At 39.1% G+C, this 22,556-nt stretch overlaps 3 protein-coding genes across 3 annotated transcripts in view; 2 read left to right on the forward strand and 1 right to left on the reverse strand.

The window, feature by feature from the left end:
* The window catches only part of LOC145823999 (uncharacterized), a 33,496-nt gene extending 17,215 nt beyond the window's left edge, over positions 1-16,281 (reverse strand). Inside the window, exon 1 of the mRNA XM_082923583.1 lies at positions 16,249-16,281. Within this exon, the coding sequence (XP_082779709.1) occupies positions 16,249-16,281 (33 nt within the window). The remainder of the gene's footprint in view (positions 1-16,248) is intronic.
* Positions 16,282-16,394: 113 nt separating this feature from the next.
* LOC145824000 (uncharacterized) lies at positions 16,395-17,102 on the forward strand. Its single transcript, XM_082923584.1, has one exon. It carries the CDS (start codon positions 16,395-16,397, stop codon positions 17,100-17,102), a length of 708 nt encoding a protein of 235 aa, XP_082779710.1.
* Positions 17,103-17,114: 12 nt separating this feature from the next.
* On the forward strand, positions 17,115-18,072 carry LOC145824001 (uncharacterized). The gene is made up of 2 exons (XM_082923585.1): positions 17,115-17,706; positions 17,873-18,072. Exons 1-2 carry the CDS (start codon positions 17,115-17,117, stop codon positions 18,070-18,072), a joined length of 792 nt encoding a protein of 263 aa, XP_082779711.1.
* The last annotated feature ends 4,484 nt before the right edge of the window (positions 18,073-22,556 follow it).

Raw genomic sequence — 22,556 nt, forward strand, 5'->3', positions numbered from 1 at the left:
CATGCTAGTGGCTTGGAAACTCAAAGCTAGTGAGCTAGAATGCACTATGGCTATACAAAGCAAGGCATGCATGACCAAAATAACATCAAACAGAGCTTAAGCATAGTAAAACATGAACAAAAGCTTGCTGGAGTAGAGCCAAAATCATGCTAGAATGATGGTCCAAAGCATGATGCATGTTAGGCTAGTTAGTGGAATTACACTACAAGTGCAAGGAGCATGCAAGAGGCTGTCAAACCAACCCAAAATAGAGCTAAGGCATGCTAAAATAACACCAAAAACATGCTGAGATAGGATCAAAACATGCTAGAAAGGTGAGCTAAAACCTTAAGCATACAAGGCTAGTTTGGAAGGATTACATTACAAGTGTATAAAGCATGCAAGGGGTGACCAAACCAAACCAAAATAGAGGTATGCCATGTCGAAATAAGGCTAAAAATAGGCTGAGAACAAGCGAACACAAGCTTAACAAACATGCTCAAACATGAGGCCAACAAGGCAAGTAACCAATATATAAGGAGGGGGGATGACACCCTCCTATTTGGGACCTCAAAACACAATTCTTACCACTGAAAATCCACTGGATTTCAGTGGTTAAAAGGCTAAGAGAAAGTGATCTCAAGGCCCTAAAGTGAAGGTACAAAACAAAATCAAATAAGGTACAAAAGGGAGTAGATCACCCCCAACACCAAAGAAGCCTCAAACAAACATGTTAAGCACTTAAAATTTGAACTTTTTGTAGTTTAAAGTTAAGCCTAAAACACCATGCAAATAGGGTCAAAAGCATAATCAAAACAAAGCTTTAAAAGGGTTAGAGACTTACTCTTGTAGAACAACTTCAAGGAAGCAACTCCATCAACCTTTTTGGGTCAAAAGCAGTCCAAAAACGCCAAAACCAGCTTCAAGGTGCCTCAGCAACAAGAGTGTGGTGTTTCACTAGGTGTTTATGTGCAAAAGTGTGAAGAATAGGCACTTTCAAGCACAAATATGAGACAAAGGGAGAAATATAGAGATAGATGTGTATGTATAGCTCCAAGCAAAAATTCTGAACCTAAGGCAAAAGGGAGGAGGCTCCCTTATATAGAAAAATCATGCAACAAACTTGTTGAAGAAGCTTTAGGCTCCAAGATATCCCTCCATACACGTGTATGGAGGATGCCTTCTGTGCCCAACAGTTGACAAGAAAATATCTGCAGGAAACTGCAGGAAAGCTGCCAACCAATTGAAATGGTTGGCCAGCTACTTGTACTGGTTGGCTGACCATACAAAGTGGTCTGCAGGGAGACCAAGTGGTCGGTAAAGGGGGTGGAGTGGCCTGCACAAAGAAAGAAAAGTGGTGGCATGGCTGCCGACCACTTTTGGTGGTCCAAAGACCACGAAGACTAGTTGGCCGACCAGAAAACTAGCAAGCATACAGGAAAAGTGGTTTTCAGGGAGAGAAGCTGGTCCACAACCCCTATTCCACCCTCCAAGGAAGGAAAACAAGGTTTGTGCCAAAAACAAACCAAAAAGGATGCAAGACAAGAGTCCACGGGTCAAGGCACGCAGGTGAAAACCTCGAAAACTAGTCTACAGGCACCAAAAGTGGTCTACAAGGGAAAGGTGGTCTACGACCACAAAAAGTGGTCTACAGACCTCTGTTTCCCTCTAGACAGAGGCAATAAGGCATGGTTCAAAAACCAAGCCAAGAGGAGAACTATAAGAGGTCCCGAGATAAAGCGCGCGGCTGAAGACTCCGGAAACCGGAAACTAGTCTACATAAGAGAAAAGTGGTCTACTACCACAAAAAATGGTCTACAGACCCCTCTCTCCCTCTAGGCAAGGCCAACAAGGCTTGGTCCATAAACCAAGCCAAAACACAAAGAGTTCAGAGGCTCGGAGGCAAGGCACTCAGCCGAAAACTTCGGAAACTCGAAACGAGCACAAACATGCGCGATCATCAAGCGCTCAATCGATGACGTATGAGTCTTAAGGTCGGTCAAAAATAGGGTGTCTACACATGCGCTTATAGTTGTTATCCACTTTCAGGTGATGAAACTTAGGAAGGGGCTTGTCCCCTTGTCCATATGTTGGTGTAGCTAGACCAGGGCTTGGGTATATACAGGCACTTTGTAACCATAGTTCTAGTGGTGGCAATGTAAATAAATAAAAGCTTCAATGTATATTTTTGATTATATAAATATTTAGGTACCCTTTTATTTTATTCCGTTGTGTTTTTAATATGATAAATTTTGGTATTGACTTATGCTTTTACCCTGTCGTGACGCATAGCCTTTGGATACTAAGTTTGGGTCGTGACAAAAGTGGTATCAAAGCTAGCTCTCTTTTTTTTCTTTTTTTTTTTTAGAAAAAGAAACGTAGACTACAAGAAATTGCACTTTTGGTGAATAAATTTTTAGTCGCTAAAAGTCAGGTTTTAGTCGTTGAAAAGTTTTCCTAACTAAATAATTTGGTCACTGGAAGACTGCCAGGGAAGGTATTGGCAACTACAAAATATTTAGTCGCCAAAAGTCCGAAATTGGCGACTAAACAATTTGTTTTTAGTCGCCGAAAGTCGACAATTAGCGACTAAAAATTTAGTCGCCCAAAGTTTTCAATAATTTTTTTTTTTGTTTTAGCGACTAAAATATTTAGTTGCTAAAAATGTCGCACTCCTTTTTGGCTACCAATTTTTTAGTTGCTAAAATCATGGTGCTCCTTTTCGACTACTAATTTTTTAGTCGTAAAAAACTTTCAGTTTTTTTGGCTACTAACTATTTAGTCACCAACAAGTTTCCTTTTGATTTTTTAGCTACTAAATGTTGAGTCGCCGAAAGCTCTATAAATTGAATAATTTTCATTAATTTCTAAATTATATGCATTCCATTATCAATGCAACATGTAACCTGTACATATACAGAATAATACATCTATCAATTATCATCTAAATCCGTTATCAATAATACCCATTTCATTATCAACTATCCAAAAATTTTAACTTGTAACATCATATTCCAAATATCATATAAATCCACATCAACTAAGAATAATCCATCTAAATTAAATATTACATACAAAAATACTGGATTTCCAAAACAGAGGGTTGTAGAAAAATAAATGTCTTCCATATACAGAACAAATGCTCTTTGTACACAAAAATAAATATCCAATAACCCACGCAAAAGCAATCTGTAAAAATAAAAAATAAAAAATAAAAATTAACCATTAGCACTTATTCAATACAATTGACATTTCAAATTATAACAATTATAAAAACAAAACTAAATTAGTTTATATTTTATGGGTTAACATGGTGCACTGAAAGAGGAGATAACATAATGAGTTCTATATCTCCGATTATTTCTTGGCCTATCAAGAGAAGAAATGATAGTCTCTGGCTTGGAGTATGATATTTCTTAGCCCTCCAATAGGCGATACAATCATCAACAGAATTCCAAGTGTAATGCAAACTTGAAAGTTCATTGAATTGGTCCAATCTTAGATATCAACTTTTTTAACAGATCTACTCTAATCGAAAAAAGAAGAAGAAATAACACAGAAATTTTGCAGGATGAGTATATATTTACCCAGTTAGCAAACCAAGAGAAGTTGAATTTTTTCGGTTTGTAAATAAAATAAATTGTTCAATAAACAAACACAAGTACTGATGCAATAGGAAAGTGTCTTCATCCTAGGAAAATGTCTTCATCCTAGAAAAGTGACATTTCAAATTATAACAATTATAGAATTAATAATTCTGAGATATTATACTCTGCAAATTATAACAATTATAATAATTCTGAAGCTACCTAGTATAACGATTCCTGTTTTAACCCGACCCTTTTATATCTTGGACTTGGGGTTTGTAGTTTTGTAATGTTGTTCATGTCTTTTTCCCCTCATACTTCCTTGAATTTGGCTATTGGATTGTAATGGTTGTGTTTGGAACAGGTTGGTTGCTTAGTTTTCAAACTTTTGTTGCCCATAATTTTACTTATTCACTTGGCCAGCACTTCTTGTGCTCGAGCGGGTTTTATGAACTCTCAGTACTTTTGTAGGTCTACAAAACTACTGGGAGAGCATATTCTATGCTCGAGCAATGCTTTTTACACTTGAGCGGCCTCAGCTCGAGCGTTCTTTCTTACACTCGAGCGTTGGGTCTGTTGTCTGCAAAACTACTGGAAGTGTGCATTCTGCGCTCGAGCATCACTTCTTGCGCTCGAGCGAACTGTGCGTATATCAGTTCACAATAGTGCCTTTCTACATCACGTTTTCACATCTTTTTCTCTCAAAACCCTAGATCTAGACCCTCTCTCTCTCTAAAACTCACTCTCTTTCTACATTTTCACCTAGATCCGTTGGTTTTTCTACCCTAGTGTCTTTGGGAAAGAGTTAGAGCATCTCAAGAGCTTCACTTTGGTCTGAACAAAACTTGGTTTCGACGTCTTTGAAGTTTCTTCCTTGCTTTGCTCGTCTTCTAAACTTGACATATGGACTTTCTACATTCTTCTATGAGTTTTAACCTAGTTATTTGTTGATGTGTAAAGAATATTAAAATTTGGAATGATTTTGAACAAACCTAGTTTTTGGTTTATAACCCAAAAAGGGGTTTTCAAATGACCGGAGCATTGTAGGAGTCTGTGGACATTCTCGAGCTGAGAATCAAGTCTAGGCCAAAGTAGCTGAGGCAGGGCCGTCTTTCTTGAAGCGTTACTTTTTCCGGTCGAATCCGGATGAGTTTTTGGGTGATCCCAATAAGCCACTAAAGGCGGATGAGTGGCTAAAAAAAATAGCAAAAAAGTTCGAGATGCTTGGCATCGAGGACTACCAGTTGAGAGTGACCTTGGCTTCTTTCCAGCTGAAGGGAGATGCGTGTTAGTGGTGGAAGTATGCATGGGCGTGTATTAGTGTGACTTGGGAGGCTTTTGTCAACGCCTTCTAGGATAAGTTATTGCCTTCCATAGTTCGGAAGAAGTTAGTTCTCCATGCTTGTGTAGTTGAACACTCCAGTGGCCGAGTTTGAAGCCACATTTACTAGCTTGTTGAGGTTTGAACCAAAACTCGTGGTGCGCCGTTGTTTAGAGTTCGAGAAGAGATTGAGAACCAGACTCATGTTTAAAGTGGCTGGGTCAATGATTAGAGAATATGGACGCCTTGTGGAGGTGACGGCTCATCTTGAGACCGTAGTGCAGATGGAGGATGAGAGGATGAGGGTTTCTAGGAGGAGTCAGGATATTCAGGGGGACAGTAAGAGGCAGACGGGTTCTAATCCACAACAGTCCTAAGGAGCTCAGTCGAGGTCTACTTTTCCAGTACCGAGTTCGGGTCCTAGAAGAGGTGGTCAAGGAGATGTCACTTGTTTCAAGTGTGGTAAGTTAGGCCACAAGTCTCCAGCTTGCTCGCAGAGAGGAGGAGGGCAACGATCTGCATCGTCTTTGATTCGTTCTCAGAGCCAGAGTCAGAGGAGAGGCCATTCGCTTACTTGTTATCAGTGTGGGCAGGCGGGGCACATGAAGAGATTTTTTCCTCAGTTGGGTGGCACATCTAGTGTGTCCGGTTCGAGACAGACATCGAGCCACCAGCCAGTGCATCAGGCTTATGCTCCAAGGGGTGAGTAAGTTGAGCAGAGGCTTACAGGGTGTGTGTATGCTATTATCATGCCAGATCTTGTACCAGCTCCTTCAGTAGTGAGAGGTACCTTCTTGTTTTACAATTCAATTGCTAATGTGTTGATTGATACAGGTGCATCCTATTCATTTATCTCCTTTGCATTTGCATTGGCTTTGGGGTTAGAGTTGGCTCAGGGGTTAGAGTTGGCTCAGTTAGCATCTCATCTCTATGCAGAGTCACCTATTAGTGGTGAGATTGTTTTGAAGCAGGGGTGTCGGGGTTGTGACATAGAGGTTGTCAATCGCGACATAGAGGTTGCCGGTCGTCGACTTCCTTTTGCATTTGTGTTAATTGACATGTCTAGTTTTGATATTATTTTGGGTATGAACTAGTTGTCATCATATCGAGTTGTCATAAATTGCTACCGTCAGAGGGTTACTGTATGTACCTTGAGCGGTGCTTGCTTTTGTTTCTTGGGGAACCGGATTGATAGAGTCTTATCACTGGTGTATGATCCGTGTGGGCAGAGTGAACTTAGTTTCCTTCTTGCCAACTTCTTGAGTAAGGAGTGTGATGAAGTCCGAGTTGAGTTACCAAGGGTGGTTGGTGAATACCCAGACATTTTTCCTGAGGATCTTGCTAGTTTTCCACCTCATTGACAGATCGAGTTCTCTATTGATTTAGTGCTTGGCACGACATCGATTTCCATGGCGCCATATAGGTTTGCACTTGCTGAGTTGAGTAAGTTGAAGAATCAACGCCAAGAATTGTTAGATAATGGTTTTATCCACCCTAGTACTTCACCTTGGGGAGCATCGACTCTCTTTGCCAAAAAAAAAGATGGTGCGTTGTGACTTTGTATAGATTACCAGAAGTTGAACTGGGTAATTGTTAAGAACAAGTACCCAATGCCTTGTATAGATGATTTGTTTGATCAGTTAAAGGGGTCTTGTTGTTTCTCTAAGATAGACTTGAGATCGGGTTATCACTAGTTGAGGGTAAAGGAGGGGGATATCCAGATGACGGCATTCTATATGCGGTATGGCCACTACAAGTTTCTAGTGATGTCTTTTGGGCTAACCAATGCACTAGCTGTGTTTATGGATCTGATGAACCAAAAGGGTGACTGTAGATTCATCCAAGATAGAGGTAGTACAAGATTGGGGACAACCTAAGAATGCTTTTGAGATCCGTAGTTTCTTGGGGTTGGCCGGGTATTACTGTCAGTTTGTGAAGGATTTCTCTAGGCTAGCCTCACCGTTGACTAGATTGATGAGGAAAGGGATTAAGTTTGTACGAAGTGAGACTTGTGAGAAGTCATTTCAAGAGCTTAAGGTTAGGCTTACCACTGCTCCCGTATTGATTATTCCAGAGAGGGGCTTGGGTTATTCGGTGTATTGTGATGCTTCACGCGAAGGTTTGGGTTGTGTTTTGATGCAAGAGGGGAAGGTAGTGCCTATGGCTTGCGGCAGTTGAAAACACATGAGAGGAACTACCTTACTCATGACCTAGAGTTAGCGGCGGTGATCTTTGCCTTAAAAATTTGGAGGCATTACCTGTATAGTGAAAAGTTTGAAGTGTTTTCTGATCACAAGAGTCTGAAATATCTGTTTATATAGAAATACTTGAATCTGAGGCAGAGGAGGTGGATGGAGTTCATAAAGGATTATGATTTTGAGTTACATTACCATCCAGGAAAGGCCAATGTTGTGGCCATTGAGTAGGAAATCTATTAGCAGTGTAGCTTGTATCGCCATTCTTGAGTGAGAAATGTTGGGTGCTATCGGTGAGTTTGACTTGCATCTCGACGAATCCGTTGAGTCGGCAACCTTGTTTTCAATAGTTGCACAATCTACACCTGTGAACCGAGTGATAGAAGCACAAAGGGGTGACTTTGAAGTGAAATCCCTCTGAGAAAAGATCTCTAGTGGGAAGGTAAAGAAAGGCTTGAATGTGTATCTCGATTTAAGTATTATATACTGTTACCGCCTTTCATGCCGAAGTTTTGTCGAGAGGAAGTGCTCCGAAAGTTTCACCATTCATGCCTTGCGGTGTATCTAGGAGGCACAAAGATGTATCATAACCTTAGCTGCCAGTTTTGGTGTAGGGAAATGAAGCAGGATGTGGCTGCGTTTGTATTGAGGTGCCTTACTTGTCAACAAATGAAGGCCGAGCATCAAAGGCTAGCGGCTTTGTTACAACCCTTGCCTATAGCCGAATGGAAGTTGGAGCATGTCACGATGGATTTTGTTGTGGGCCTTCCGAGAACTCAACGGGGTAGTGATGCAATTTGGGTGGTAGTTGATCGGTTAACCAAGTTGGCGCACTTTATATCTATGCGTGTGAGTGACTCGGTAGATCATTTTGCCGACCTCTAGTCAGGTTACACGGGGTCCCTGTAATGATTGTTTCGGACAGAGATTCGCGTTTTACGACTCGATTGTGGCAGAGCCTACAGAGTGCCTTGGGCACGAGATTGACTTTTAGTACTGCATATCATCCTCAGACTAATGGGCAATCCGAGCGTACTATTCAGATCCTTGAGGATATACTTCAAGGTTATGTTCTTGACTTTAAGGGGTCATGGGAGAGACACTTGCCCTTAGTGGTGTTTGCCTATAACAATAGCTTCCAATCGAGTATTGACATGGCACCTTTTGAGGCCTCGTATGGGCGTTCGTGTAGATCCCCTGTGTGTTGGGCCGAGGTGGGTGATACACCTATGTTGGTGTAGACACCCCATTTTTGACCGTCCTCAAGACTTGGACGTCACCATTGGAACACTTGGTGATTACCCTTGTTTGTGTTCGTTTGGAGTTCCCGGAGGTCTCGGCTACGCGCTTTGCCTCAGGATCTCCGAATTCGACTGTTTAGTGTCTGGTTTTGCACCAAACACTTGTGTTTTGCATTGGAGGGGCAGGGTAGGGCTTGTAGACCATCCCCACCCATCACCGGCTGTGGCTTGAGGCCATCGGCTGTGTTTTGTTGCCACCGGCCAAATATTTGGCCGACCGGCACTATAGATGGCCGGCCGGCTATCTTTTTTTGGTCAATGGCAATTTTGAGCAGCCGACTACTGTTCATCTGTTTTTGCAGATATTTTGACACAGCTGTCTTGCATTTGGCTCCCCTCCATACACGTGTATGGAGGGATCTCTCTCTTTAGAAGCTTGTCTTGTAAGCTTTACAAGACAAAAAGCTCTATAAGAGGAGCTCTCCTCTCTTGGCTTCAGGGTTAGACATTTTAGAGAGAAAAACATTATTAAAATCTCTGGTTCTAGGGTTAGAGCTTATATATTCTATCTCTATATCTCTCTCTCTCTTGAGTGTTCTAGGTGTATTTGTTCATAGTATTGCACACAACCACCTACCATTACACCTTCCCTTGGCTATTGAGGTTCTAAGGGATTGTTTTCAGAGTTTTGGGGCTGGTTTAAGCTCAAGGAAGCAGCTGGTCCACCATTTGTGAAGAAGGTCTTCAAGGGTAAGAAGTTTGTCCCTTTATTCCCCATTTTTGCATACTATTTTTGCCTATCTTAGAACTGTTTTTGAGCTTAGTGTATAATATAAAAAAGTTCTATTTTTAGGCCCTCTAAATAGTTTGTTTAGAGTGTTTTGTGATTTGGAGGTGTTTGACCCCTCTTAAGCCTTGAGAGGCTTCATTTTGTGCCATTTTGAGTGAGCTCCGAGACTTTGGTGTTTGGGCCTCCTCACCAATGAAATCTTGAGGGATTTCAGTGGTAAGGATGGTGCTTTGAAGTCCCAAGAAGGAGAGGGTCACCCCCTCTCCTTGTTGTCATTGAAAAGGGCCATTTTTGCCTCTTTAATGAGCACCTAGCTAAGCCTCATGTTGACCATGCCTTGGCTGTTATTTATGCTTATTTTTCCATGAAATAGCATTGTTGTATGTTGGTTTTGGTACACCATGCATGCTTAGCATACCTACCTTGTAATGCCATGTTTAGGCCTTAACATGCCTTAGGTTGTAAACCATCGTTCAAGCATGTTTTAGGTCTAGCTTTGTGAAGCTTTTATGCTTATTTTGCCATGCTAGAGGTCTGTCCTTAGTCATTTTGGTCGGCCATGACGTGTTTAGTATAGCCCCTTTGCATTTTGGCTTGTTGGCCTTAAGTATGTGAGGGTATAGCATGCGTTCCTTGCTTTGATTTAATGGTTTGACACCATTTATGGCATAATTTCAGTCCCCTTAGCATGCTTGTATGCTTGCCTTGGATGCCCCTTTGATGTCTTATGAGCTTGTGTGGTATGCTCCTTGAAAGTGCATTTGTGCATGCTTTTGAATTCAAGCCATTTAGATGCCATCTAAGTGGTCTTTTGGGCTTTTTTTTTTATGTGCTAAAACTCTGTTTTTGGTCATTTAAGTCTTGCCATGTGTGGTCATATCAAGTGTAGTCCAATACTTCATTAGCTTGCCTTGAATGCTTGGGTCATTTGTTGCATGTTTAGCCTATCTTGTTTGCTTGGCTTGGCACCATGTTCTTGCATGGTTTTCAGAGCTTAATGTATGTCCCATGTCCATGATTATTCCCTTTTAAGCGTGCTTAAAAGATGCCCCTTGATGCTTGAGTGTTTAGGCCTTAACATGCGCATGTGTGTATGTGTGTTTGGTCCCATATTCTTAAGCTTTGGCCACTGTTTTGGACCTAACTTAGAGCCGTCCAATTAGTGTAAGTCCATCCCTTGTATGCCATTCAAGTGTTGTTACATTACCCCATGTTTGCATGCTTTGGTTGCATGTGTTGCATGCTTGAAATCATTTGCATTTGGCATGCATTCCCTTGATCCAATTACTAGCATGTTGCATGATTAGATCACATCTAGCATGCTCTAAGTAGTTTGCATAGTTGTGGCATGCTTGTTTGCCTTGTTGCTTAGGTTGTGTACCTAATGTGCATTGCATGTTTGCATGCTCCCTTTTATACCATGTTGCATGCTAGTTAACATGCTTAGGTTGCTTTTGAACATGCATGCCTTGTCCCTTGATTTAGTGATAGGGATTGGGCCCCTTTGGTTTGTTGGTTTGCATTGCACTTAACATCAAAATGTGCACACTTGGTCCCTTGGGCCATCACGCATGGAAATGCGCGATTGATGGTCCGAGAACCAAGGAGTATGTCCCTTTGAGTCACTAACATGATAAGGGACATGATTGGTGCATGCATTGCTTGAATTGCATTGCCATGCTATGCTTTGCCCTCTGCTGCTGTCAATTGCAGATTCTGCAGGAACTTTCTACCGACCGGCAGTGTTAAGTGCCGACCGGCAATCCTTCCTGGGCTGATAGCTTCACCAATAGCCAGTGATCACATACCACTGTCGGTGGCCATTCTACTCAGCCGGTGGTGTCTCCTAATGTCCAAGGAAGAAATTCTGAGACTTTGGCAGTCTTCAAAGAGGCAGAGCAGGGAAAACAGAGGCAGCCTATGCATGGCAGTGCACTTCCGAGCAAGACCCGAGCACGCGCGCATCGAACCCTCTTCCCGAGGCCCCTTTTATTGCTTTTCTTATGCTTAGTTAATTTGTTAATTAATTAGGTGATTTGTAATAATTAATTAGCTTGCGAGTTAGTTAATTTGTATTATTCTTTCGGTCCCTTCGAGCGAGGGCGAATTTGAAATAAGTGTGGGTGAGTGTGTGCATGTCTTCCAACCCCTACTTCTTTCTCCCTTTTACTTACCTGCTTTGATGGTTAGTAATAGGTCATGTTTAAATTAGCATACCTTATGCTATATATGCGTGCATCCATACGTTTGTCTCGCACACACCGGGCTCGGTACATCATGCTAACTGCATTTGTACTTCAATTCCAAATTGAATACGTGCATCAATTGATTGCATTTCACATGCCATGTTTAGGTTAGCCGAGCCTACTCTAATTGCATCCTGTATGTGTTGCATTAGTCAATTTGACATGAACTAGGACCGTGCATGTTGGCTAACTAGTTTATTGTTTTGGCACGGAGTATGATGTAAGTATTTTCATGCTTTAGCATATCGCATGCGTGTGAATGCTATCATGACGGCATGCCTACTATGTGGCTAGATGCTTATGTTATAAACTGTTTGAATGCTTGTGGGTGAAGGTTGGATTGTCTAAGTTGGAAAAACTCGTTGAAATCCGTATTTTAGCCTACTTGCGAGTAGCAAATTCCAAAGTGCTTTTTAAGACAAATAGATATGCAATGCTTATTTCCAAATTAGGCAATCTAGTCTATACTTGTTTGTTGTGCGCATAACATAGTAATTCTAGGCTAATAACTGGAATAAGAACACATAACGTTTTCAAAACGGATATCATGGTTAGTAGAGGCCGATCTTCGGATCGGGCGAGAGGGGGTGCTCACAGCTGACCTTCCCCAATCGTACCCAAGTTCCCGAGCCGAGGCAACTTTGGTGATGACGGACACGTGGCCTTTGGCACCGAGTCAGGGTTTCCTAAATTCTCCCATTTTAAAACATTTAGGTGGTGACTCTGTATCTGGCAAAGCAGTCCATGTTTGGCACTTCTTTTTCAAAAATCTGTTTCTCAAAACGATTTGCCGGATTTGGACTCTTTGGTTCAAGATTAAGAACTGTGACACTAATTGAGTCCGAACTGTAGTGAGGCCTGCGGGCGCGTCTACAGTTGGGTCTAGAGTTAGTCCGAGAAACGACGGAGAAAGTTGCACTTATTCGTAAAAGGTTGGTTAAAGCCCAAAGTCGCTAGAAAAGTTATACCGATAGTAGGAGGAGACCCTTGTCTTTTGAGGTGAGAGATCATGTCTTCTTGAAGATATCACCTAGGAGGGGTTTGATGAGGTTTGGAAAGAGTGGGAAGTTGTCCCCTCGATTCATTAGGCCTTTTGAGGTCCTTGAGTGGATTGGAGAGGTAGCTTATCATTTGGCCTTGCCGCTACAACTTTCTGGGGTTCATGATGTGTTTCATATTAGCATGCTTCAGATGGATGAGCTAGATCCATCGCACGTGTTGGATTGGACTGACTTAGATGTAGATGAAGATGCCTCATATAAAGAGAGACCAGTGAGAGTCTTGGATAGTCAGGATCAAGTCTTGTGAGGCAAGACAATTCCCGTGGTTAAAGTATTGTGGAAACATCACGAGGTTGAAGAAGCAACTTGGGAACGTGAGTTGGAAGTCCGTGAGAAGTATCCGGACTTATTTGTTGATGTTTGAGCATGTATTGAAATTTTAATTATGTTAATGAAATATGAAAACATTGTATATGCTGTATATGTTTTGGAAACACGAGTTTAATGTAAACATTGTATATATTTTGTAAAAAAAAAAAATGTGAATTATGTTTTCAATGTGGAACTTGTGTATCGAGTTGATGAGAATGGGTGACTGGAGAATGGGTCAGGGTGATGGAATTGATTAATTATTGTTATTGTGAATCGGTTTAATCATAGTTTTAAAGCTTAATTTAAAATTTCGGGGACAAAATTCCTTAAAGGGGGAGATTATAGTGATTCTGATTTTAACCCGACCCTTTTGTATCTTGGACTCGAGTTTCGTGGTTTCGTAGTGTTATTCATGTCTTTTTCCCTTCATACTTCCTTGAGTTTGGCGATTAGATTGTAATGGTTGCATTTGGAACAGGTTGGTTGCTTGATTTTCAAAACTTTTATTGTCTAGGATTTTACTCCTCTGCTTGAGCGGCACTTCTTGCGCTTGAGCGGCACTTCTTGCGCTTGAGCAGGCTTTGTGAACTCTCAGTACTTTTGCTGGTCTGCAAAACTACTAGGAGAGTGTATTCTACACTCGAGTAGTCTCAGCTCGAACGTCTTTTCTTGCTCTCAAACATTGGGTTTGTTGTTTACAAAACTACCAGAAGTGTGCATTCTGCGCTTGAGCGCTACTTTTTACGCTCGAGCGAAACAACTTATTGTGTCTGATGCTCGAGCGTCACTTCTTGCGCTCAGTGGACTGTGCATATATCAGTTCGCAGCAACGCCTTTCTACATCACTTTTTCACATCTTTTTCTCTCAAAACCCTAGATATAGAGCCTCTCTCTCTAAAACTCACACTCTCTCTACATTTTCACCTAGATCTGTTGGTTTCTCTACCCTAGTGTCTTTGGGAAAGAGGTAAAGCGTTTCAAGAGCTTCACTTTAGTTCGAACAAAACTTGGTTTCGACGTCTTTGAAATTTCTTCCTTGTTTTGCTCGTCTTCTAAACTTGAGATAGGGACTTTCTACACTCTTCTATGAGTTTTAACTTAGTTATTTGTTGATGTGTAAAGAATATTGAAATTTGGAATGATTTTGAACAAACCTAGGGTTTTGGTTTAAAACCCAAAGAGGGGTTTTCAAATGTATGTATTAAAGATGGTTATGGGAGTAGATGTGAGGTTGTGTTGTGATAAATTTGTTGATTTTGATACTCGAGATAGGTTTTGGAAGAAAAAAGAGTTTTGCCCTAAAATGTCTCAAATAGTTATTTTGTATAAATATATGAAATTCGTATTGAGAATATGAAATTGGATGAATGCTAACATAAATGGTGGAGTGGACTATGTGTTACCTCTCACCTATGGAAATTTGGATAATTTATCTGTCTTAAAGATTGTATATCTGTTTAGAAATATTTGTTTTGGGCTATCGGTGGAGGATAGCTATGATTGTTGCAGAAATTGCATGAGGATTAGGTGAATTGAAACTAATCTCTTACCTGTTGTCATTGAATATGACTATGCCTTTGATACATTGTAAATATATGATGTTTGAGAGAAGAAAGTGGATGTACTCCATGTTTAAGAGAAGAAATGTGATGGACTCCACTGAATTAAGTTGGCCTGTGTGTCCAGGGTGAAAGTCTCGAAAACTGTGCATATACATGGGTGCCAATTCCTGCGGACGAAATATCCGGAAAATGGCAAAATGGAAGTATTTGTATAATGGTTGTGTTGGTTAGAGACCTATTGAGTTGGACCCTTAGTTTGGTTGTCTGAATGGAATGGTGAATAACTTATGAAATGAGAATAAAATAAATTGAGATATAAAACTCGGTATGGCATGGTTTTGTAGAAGAGTTATAAATACTTATCGTACTTATATCTTTGTTAAGATTCATACATTGTGTTAGATTGTTTCTACTGGGTTTTGGCTTACCCTATTTGGGAAAAACCTTCTTAGGTGTTAGTGATATGCTTCCGCCAAGACCATAGCTTGGGAGGAATCGAGGCTGAAGGCTTCTCTTTTGTGTATTATGTTATTGTTTTGATTCAAGCCAAGGGCTTTACATGTATTGGATTTATATTCATTTTTGTTGTAACCAAGCATGATCTTAGAAATATGTAAGTCTATAGGGCATTTATTTAGTTAAACTCTTTTGTACTATTAACTCTCATGAAATGAAAGAACCTTATACTTTGATTGATATTATTATTTACATATGGTCTTGGATGGATTTATGGTATTTATTTCGGAGCGTTACACCCAGTAATCTTTATTCTAAATCTTGTGCTTTATATATGGGGTCATGCTATGGGTTGTCATTAAGGTGAAGAAAATGCTATTACAGTTAGAATTTCAATGCACTTTTCACATTTTACATATTTTTATGAACTTGTTCAATACACTTTTTACATCTATATCAAGGCTAATGACCACCCAATGACCACTCAATGCACTTGATTAAACAACTAAATAGTTTTAGTAGCCAAAACTAACTATACAGCTATTAAAATATTTTTTTGTCGCTGAAAATCAATTATTGGCAACCAAACTTTTAGTCAGCAAAAATGAAAAGTAATTTTTTGTTTGATTTGGCGACTAAATAATTTTAGTAGCCAAAACTAATTATATATCTACTAAAATATTTTTTAGTTGCTGAAAATCAATTTTTGGCTACCAAACTTTTAGTCGCAAAAATAAAAAGTAAATTTTTGTTTTTGATTCGACGACTAAATAATTTTAGTAGCCAAAACTAACTATACAACTACTAAAATACTTTTTAGTTGTTGAAAATCAATTTTTGGCGACCAAACTTTTATTTGGCAAAAATAAAAAGTAAATTTTTATTTTTGATTCGGCAACTAAATAATTTTAGTAGCCAAAACTAATTGTACAGCTACTAAAATATTTTTTTGTCGTTGAAAATCAATTTTTGGTGACCAAACTTTTGGTCGGCAAAGACAAAAAATAAAGTTTTATTTTTGATATGGCGACTATATAATTTTAATAGCCAAAACTAACTAACGACTAAAATATTTTTTAGTCATTGAAAATCAATTTTTGGCGACCAAGCTTTTGGTCGGCATTCAGCGACAAAATAGTTTTAGTAGCCAAAAACTAACTATTCGGCGACTAATTTTTTTTTTTTAGTTGCCAATAATCAATATACACCAACTAAAAAAAAATTAGTAGCTAAATATTGTACTTTTGCCGACTAATATATTTTTTGGTCGCCAATTCCATAACTTTTGGTGACAAAAATTTTTTTAGTCGCCAAAAGTGCGATTTGTTGTAGAGACATTGGAGCATAGGACACATGCACAATTAAGAAGTAGGGTAGGGAGTGTTTTGTAGGGATATACCTTGTGTAAAAATTGTCATGTTTGTCCCTCTTCAATCACTACTCTGTTGGAGGCAAAGAAAAGTTAAACTGATATGTTTTGTCCTCCTTCAATCACTACTTTGCCAAAAGCAAAGAAAAGCTGATGGGACATTTCTGTGAATAATGCGTGCATTTTGTTTTATGTGAATTAAGTGTAATGATTAGAATTAGTATGAACGAATATGAATTGTGGATTGGGTTCATTAAAACTTTTATTCTGTAGTTATGGCTAATGATGGAAATGGTACTGGATCAACGTCTATTAGAGCCAAATCAGTAGAAAGAATGGTAGAAAGAACTGTTGCTAGCTTTTTGCAAATTTTACAAAATAGTGTAACCAATGGCATATTAGAAAACCAAGAAGGACCCAGTACACTAAAGCAATTCCAAAACCTGAAACCTTCAACATTCGCAGGGGATTCAAACCCATTGCTGGCAGATACTTGGGTTAGAGACATGGAAAAGATTTTCTGTGCGCTACCCTGTACTGAAGTGAAGAAGGTGTCTTTTGCCATTTTCACCCTTAGGATTCTTAACTTGGAAAGAGAAGAGATTACGACTTGGGTAAGATTTTTAGAAGTCTTCTATAAAAATTATTTTCCAGACTTGCTACGAGAGCAAAAGACATCGGAATTCTTACACTTAAAACAAGGAACAATGTCAGTAGTCAAGCATGGAAGCAAGTTCACATGGTTGACACGATTTGCAATGTATATTATTCCAACGGATGCTCGAAAGGCAAGGAAATTTGAAGCAGGCTTAGATGAAGAAATCAAAGGCAAGATTGAGGTTCTGAAATTACCAACCTATGCGGAGGTGGTAGATCAAGCATACATCGCGGAGAAAGGAGTCAAAATCTCAAATTCTAGTGGAATGGGTCAAAAGAAGCGATTCTGGGGAGAACTAGCTAGAGGATTCAGTTTTGTACCATAAAAAAGAACGAATATGGGACCTAGTGGCTCAACCAATTCAGCCAACCAAGGCGCTACTATCACCAGAGGTAGCAGCATCCCTAACTGTCTAACTAGTGGAAATGCTCATCGAGGACAGTGCCATCGGGTGATGGGAGCATGTTTCAGATGTGGTCAGATTGGTCATGTGGTGAAAGATTGTCCAAACTTGACGAGTACCCCTGGATCAGTCCAGAAAACTGGAATAGAGAAGAAAGAACAAAGACGCCAAAAGAGAGCTTTTGCTTTGGTGCCTGGAAACCTCGATGTTATGGAAAACGTTGTGTCAGGTACACTTTCTATATGTGGACATTTAGGTTATATTCTCATTGATTCTGGATCAACTCATTGTTTTGTTGCTCCATACTTTACTCTTAATTTAACGCTGACTCCTAAGTCCCTAGGATATGCTTTATCTGTATCTTTTCCGTCTGGTGGTTCTGTACTTAGTACTGATGTCTATAAGTCCTGTGCTATATCCCTAAAAGGTGAAATTTTATATGCGAATTTGATTCCACTTTGCATCAGTAGTTTTGATGTAATCTTAGGAATGGATTGGTTAGCTGCCAACCATGCCTCTATTGATTGTATGACCAAAAAAGATTTTCCTTCGATCACCATACTAACGTGAACTTGTTTTTAGTGGAGCTGGAGTTTCTAGCCCTCTATGTTTAATGTCATCTATGTCAGCCTAATGACTTTTGAGAAATTATTGTTATGGGTATATCTGTTATGTGGTTGATACTCAACAAGTGAACCCAACACTCAATTCAATACCTACAGTCCGAGAATTTCCTGATGTTTTTCCTGAAGATTTACCTGGTACCTTGGTTGACCGAGAAGTTAAATTCACCAATGAAATTCAACCTAGTACGCAAACGATATCAAAAAATCCTTGTTGTATGTCGATTGCAGAATTGAGAGTTGAAGACACAACTTCAGGAATTGCTTGATCAAGTACCTCACCATGGGGAGCTCTGGTATTGTTCGTGAAGAAAAAGAATGGTTTAATGAGATTGTGTATCAATTATCGGGAATTGAACAAAGTCACTATCAAGAATCAGTACTCGTTACTATGAATTGATGACTTATTTGATCAATTTCAAGGTGCTCAAGTATTTTCGAAGATTGACTTGCAGTCTGGTTATTATTAAGTGAAGGTCGAAGTAGAAAGCATTGAGAAGACTGCCTTCAAAACACGTTACGGACACTACAAATTCTTTGTCATGCCATTTGGCTTCATGAACACTCCAGCGGCTTTTATGGACCTCATGAATCGAGTGTTCAAATACCATCTCGATGAATTCTTCATTGTTTTTATTCATGACATCCTCATATACTTTAAAGCATCGAAAGACCATGAGCAACACTTGAGATCAGCTTTGTAGACGTTATGTGATCACAAACTTTGTGCCAAGTTGAAGAAATGCGAATTCTGGCTCACTAGTGTACACTTCCTCGACCATGTTATTGAGAATGATGACATCTCTGTTGATCCGCAAAAGATTATAGCGATCATGGATTGGCCATGACCTACTAATGCATCCGAGGTTCGGAGTTTCCTGGGATTGACAGGATATTACCAACGTGTCATTCGGGATTTCTCAAAGATTACATCACCAGTGACTCAATTGACCTAGAAAAACATTCCTTTCGAGTGGACCGCCAAACAAGAATGTTGCTTCCAGGAGTTAAAAAGTAGACTGGTGTCAACTAGCACTCCATACTAGATCGAATGGACTTGTAATTTATAGTGATGCCTCACATAATGGACGAGGTTGCGTCTTTATACAAGATGGGAAGGTTATTGCGTACCCTTCATGACAATTGAAGACTCATGAGTGGAGCTACCCAACTCATGATCTAGAATTAGCTGTGGTAATATTCACTTTCAAAATTTGGCACCATTACCTCTACGAAGTAATGAGCAAAATTTACACCGACCATAAGAGTCTTAAGTATCTGTTTACACAGAAAAAACTAAACATGAGGTAACGACGATAGTTAGAATTTATGAAAGATTACAATGTGAAGATTCAACACCACCCAGGCAAGGCTAACATGGTAGCAGATGCATTGAGTTAGAAAACTACCAGAAGTTTGGCGTGCAATCTCACTGACAAGAAACCACTTACACAGGAACTGGAAAAACTGGATTTGGAGTTGGTTCCACACAAGACTAATGGATTACTCACTAATATAATCGTAAAACCTACGATAATTGATGATATTAATGCACGTCAATGTGAGGACCCACTTTTGAAGAAAAGATACAATGAGCAAGGAAGTACGCCTAATTTTGATTTCACTATATGCAATGAGATATTGAAGTTTCAAAATTGAATTTGTATACCTGACATTTAGAAAATCAAAAAGAAGACATTTGTTAAAGCCCATAGCTCAAGATTTGCAGATCATCCTAGGAATACAAAGATGTACCACGATTTGAAAAAACATTATCGGTGGTCAGGAAAGAAAAGGGACATAGCAAGCCATGTGTCCAAATGTTTTCAATGTCAATAAGTTAAGAAAAAGCATCAGAGACTCGCAGGGCTGCTGCAACCACTCCTTATCCCTGACTGGAAATGGGAACACATCAGCATGGATTCTGTGATCGGATTACCACAATCAGCTTTAAAGTACGATGCAATATGGGTTAGAGTAGATTAGTTAACGAAGTTGGCACATTTTTTGCCTGTTAGAGTCACATATTTGCTTGATAAATTTGCCACTTTTTCAATTGCATGGCACCCCGATGTCTATCATGTCGGATTAAGACCCTTGCTTCATATCTCAATTTTGGAAGATGTTACAAGCAGCCTTGGGAACAACACTAAAGTTTAGCACCGCTTATCATCTGCAAACTGATGGTCAATCCAAAAGAACGATTCAGACGTTAGAAGACATGTTCTGAGCATGCGTGTTAGACCTTAAAGGTAAATGGGATGAGCATCTATCGTTAGTGGAATTCGGCTATAATAATAGTTACCAAGCGAGCATCTGGATGGCACCGTATGAAGCAATGTACGGGAGGAAATGGCGATTGCCTATATGCTGGACGGAGGTTGGAGACATAAAGTTATTGGGTCCTAAAATTGTGCAGATGACAAGTGACAAAATCCAACTCATTCAATAGTGAATATGCACTACTTAGAGCCATTAGGAAAGCTATGTAGATACTCGGAGACAGGATTTGAAATTTCAAATAGGAGATCATGTTTTCTTGAAAGTCTCACCAACAATAGGAATCATTCTGCTTGGAAAACGAGAAAAATTGAATCCACGTTACATCCGACCATATGAGATACTAGAAAGGATTGGCCCTGTAGTATATCGTCTTGCACTTTCACCAAAATTGTCCAATGTTCACAATGTGTTCCATGTTTCAATGCTCCAGCAATATTTGCGGGATTCAAAGCATGTCATTGATTAGGAGGACCTGGAAGTTCAACCAAATCTCTCTTATGAAGAGCAACTGATACAGATCCTTGAATGTCATGATCAGATTCTCCGGAACAAGACTATACCTCTTGTAAAAGTCTTGTGTTGAAATCATCGTGTCAAAGAAGCTACATGGGAAATTGAGAGTCAAATAAGAGCCCGATATCCACATCTTTTTGAGAATCAAGATACGAGAAGTTTGGGGACAAATTTTTGTTTAGGAAGGAAGAATGTGTCATCCTAAAATATATGTAATTAATCTTTGAAAAAAAAATAATAATAAAAAATAGAATTATAACATTTTTTTGGGGGGGCATAGTAGAAATATGGAGAAATTGTGCAAATTTTTGCTTCAGGCTTGCAAAACCATGTAGGATGTGTGGTGAGCCACGTGTTTGGAAAACGTGGTAAACTACATGGTGGAATAGTGGTGAATAGTGAGTTTGCATGGTAATGAAATCACAGAGAAAAACAAACAAACGAGCGGTATATGAAAGAGTGAGCCGGAATCAAAAGTGAAAGTAAATGATCAAATTTGAGGTGAGTCTTATTATATTTTGAGCTACCATAAATTATTTTTGTAAAATCTATTTTGCAAATTATATTAGTTTTTAAAGTATGTTATTTATTAAAGGAACCCTATTTGCTTAAAAGGAGAAACTCATGGATAATTCTATTTATTAATTTCATTTTTGAACAATTATTTTGTAAGCACCACTATGGAAGTCCCATGCCTTGGAGGACTTAAATAACCATTTGTCCTTTGATTTGTCACTTTAGTGACCCTCTGATGGTCTCATGCCTTAGAAGACTTAAATAACCATCGACCCTCTGATTACTCATTCTGTGACCTTCTGTTTGTCATGGATTCATTGACCCTCTGTTCCGTTCTGTACCGTGGTTATGATTATTTAGTTTGTATGATTTCTGTATTATATGTCTGTTATTCAAAATGATTTACGTGTTATGTATTTTATTATTTTAATAGTTTATTTGTACTAAGCAATTCTCTATTCAGCCTGAATAAATATACATGATGATTTTTATACCCTTATACTCTTAGTATAATATTATTCATTCTGCCATGTGCTTATAGTTGTTAACTACTTTCAGGTGATGAAGTTTATGGAGGGGCTTGTCCCCTTGTCCATATGTTGGTATAACTGGACCATGGCATGGGTAGACACAAGCACTTTGTAACCATAATTCTAGCACTGGCAATGTAAATAAATAAAAGCTCCAATGTATATTGTTGATTACATAAATATTTGGGTAACTTTTTATTTTATTTCACTGTATTTTTAATCTGATACATTTTGGTATTGACTTATGCTTTTGTCCTATCGTGACACCTAGTCTCTAGATATCGGGTTTGGGTCATGACACTTTTGACCAAATATCCCATTTTATTACTAGTAATCCCATTACTAAGGCGGTGTTTGATAGGCTGTTTCACTATTGAAAACTAAATGTATTAAGTGAAAATCAATTAAGTTTGTTTAATAACCATAAATGGTATTACTTAAAAATTTAAGTGGCTTTTAAAATATATGTTAGTAATGGGCGCCCATGTGGCATGACCATTTAAATTTAAATTTGATCATTATCCAAATAGGTTTTGAATTTGAATTCAAACCTATTTAGGATAACCACTCAAGATACAGATGTTATCAGTTTTAATTGATATGGATAGATATTATAATATATTACATATCTGATATATGGTTATGGGTAATCCAAGTGAGAAACGACGTATAGTCTGTTTCTACCCATATACTGACTCTCTCCCACAAAAAACAACGATCAAGTCTTTGACACTGTGGTTTGTGTGGGTGATATTCCATCTGTGATATCACTCCACTGCTGGGTTGGTTCATCAAGAAGTTCCCTGGAAGCACGTGATTTATCCAAGAAGGTTCTATCATCAAGAAGGTATGATCTGATTATTTTATCCGCTGCACATTCTGTGTTTTTAAGTTTACATTGGTATCAGAGC

Source organism: Camellia sinensis, chromosome 4, assembly GCF_055761805.1.
Source record: "Camellia sinensis isolate YWXY chromosome 4, ASM5576180v1, whole genome shotgun sequence".
NCBI lineage: Eukaryota > Viridiplantae > Streptophyta > Magnoliopsida > Ericales > Theaceae > Camellia > Camellia sinensis.

Excerpts from the sequence above, each read along its gene's own strand:
- LOC145824000 (XM_082923584.1), top strand. The coding sequence starts at position 16,395 with ATGGCTAATGATGGAAATGGTACTGGATCAACGTCTATTAGAGCCAAA.
- LOC145824001 (XM_082923585.1), top strand. The coding sequence starts at position 17,115 with ATGGGACCTAGTGGCTCAACCAATTCAGCCAACCAAGGCGCTACTATC. Across the intron at positions 17,707-17,872 it reads CAACCATGCCTCTATTGATT|TGAACCCAACACTCAATTCA; the intron begins GTATGACCAAAA and ends ATACTCAACAAG.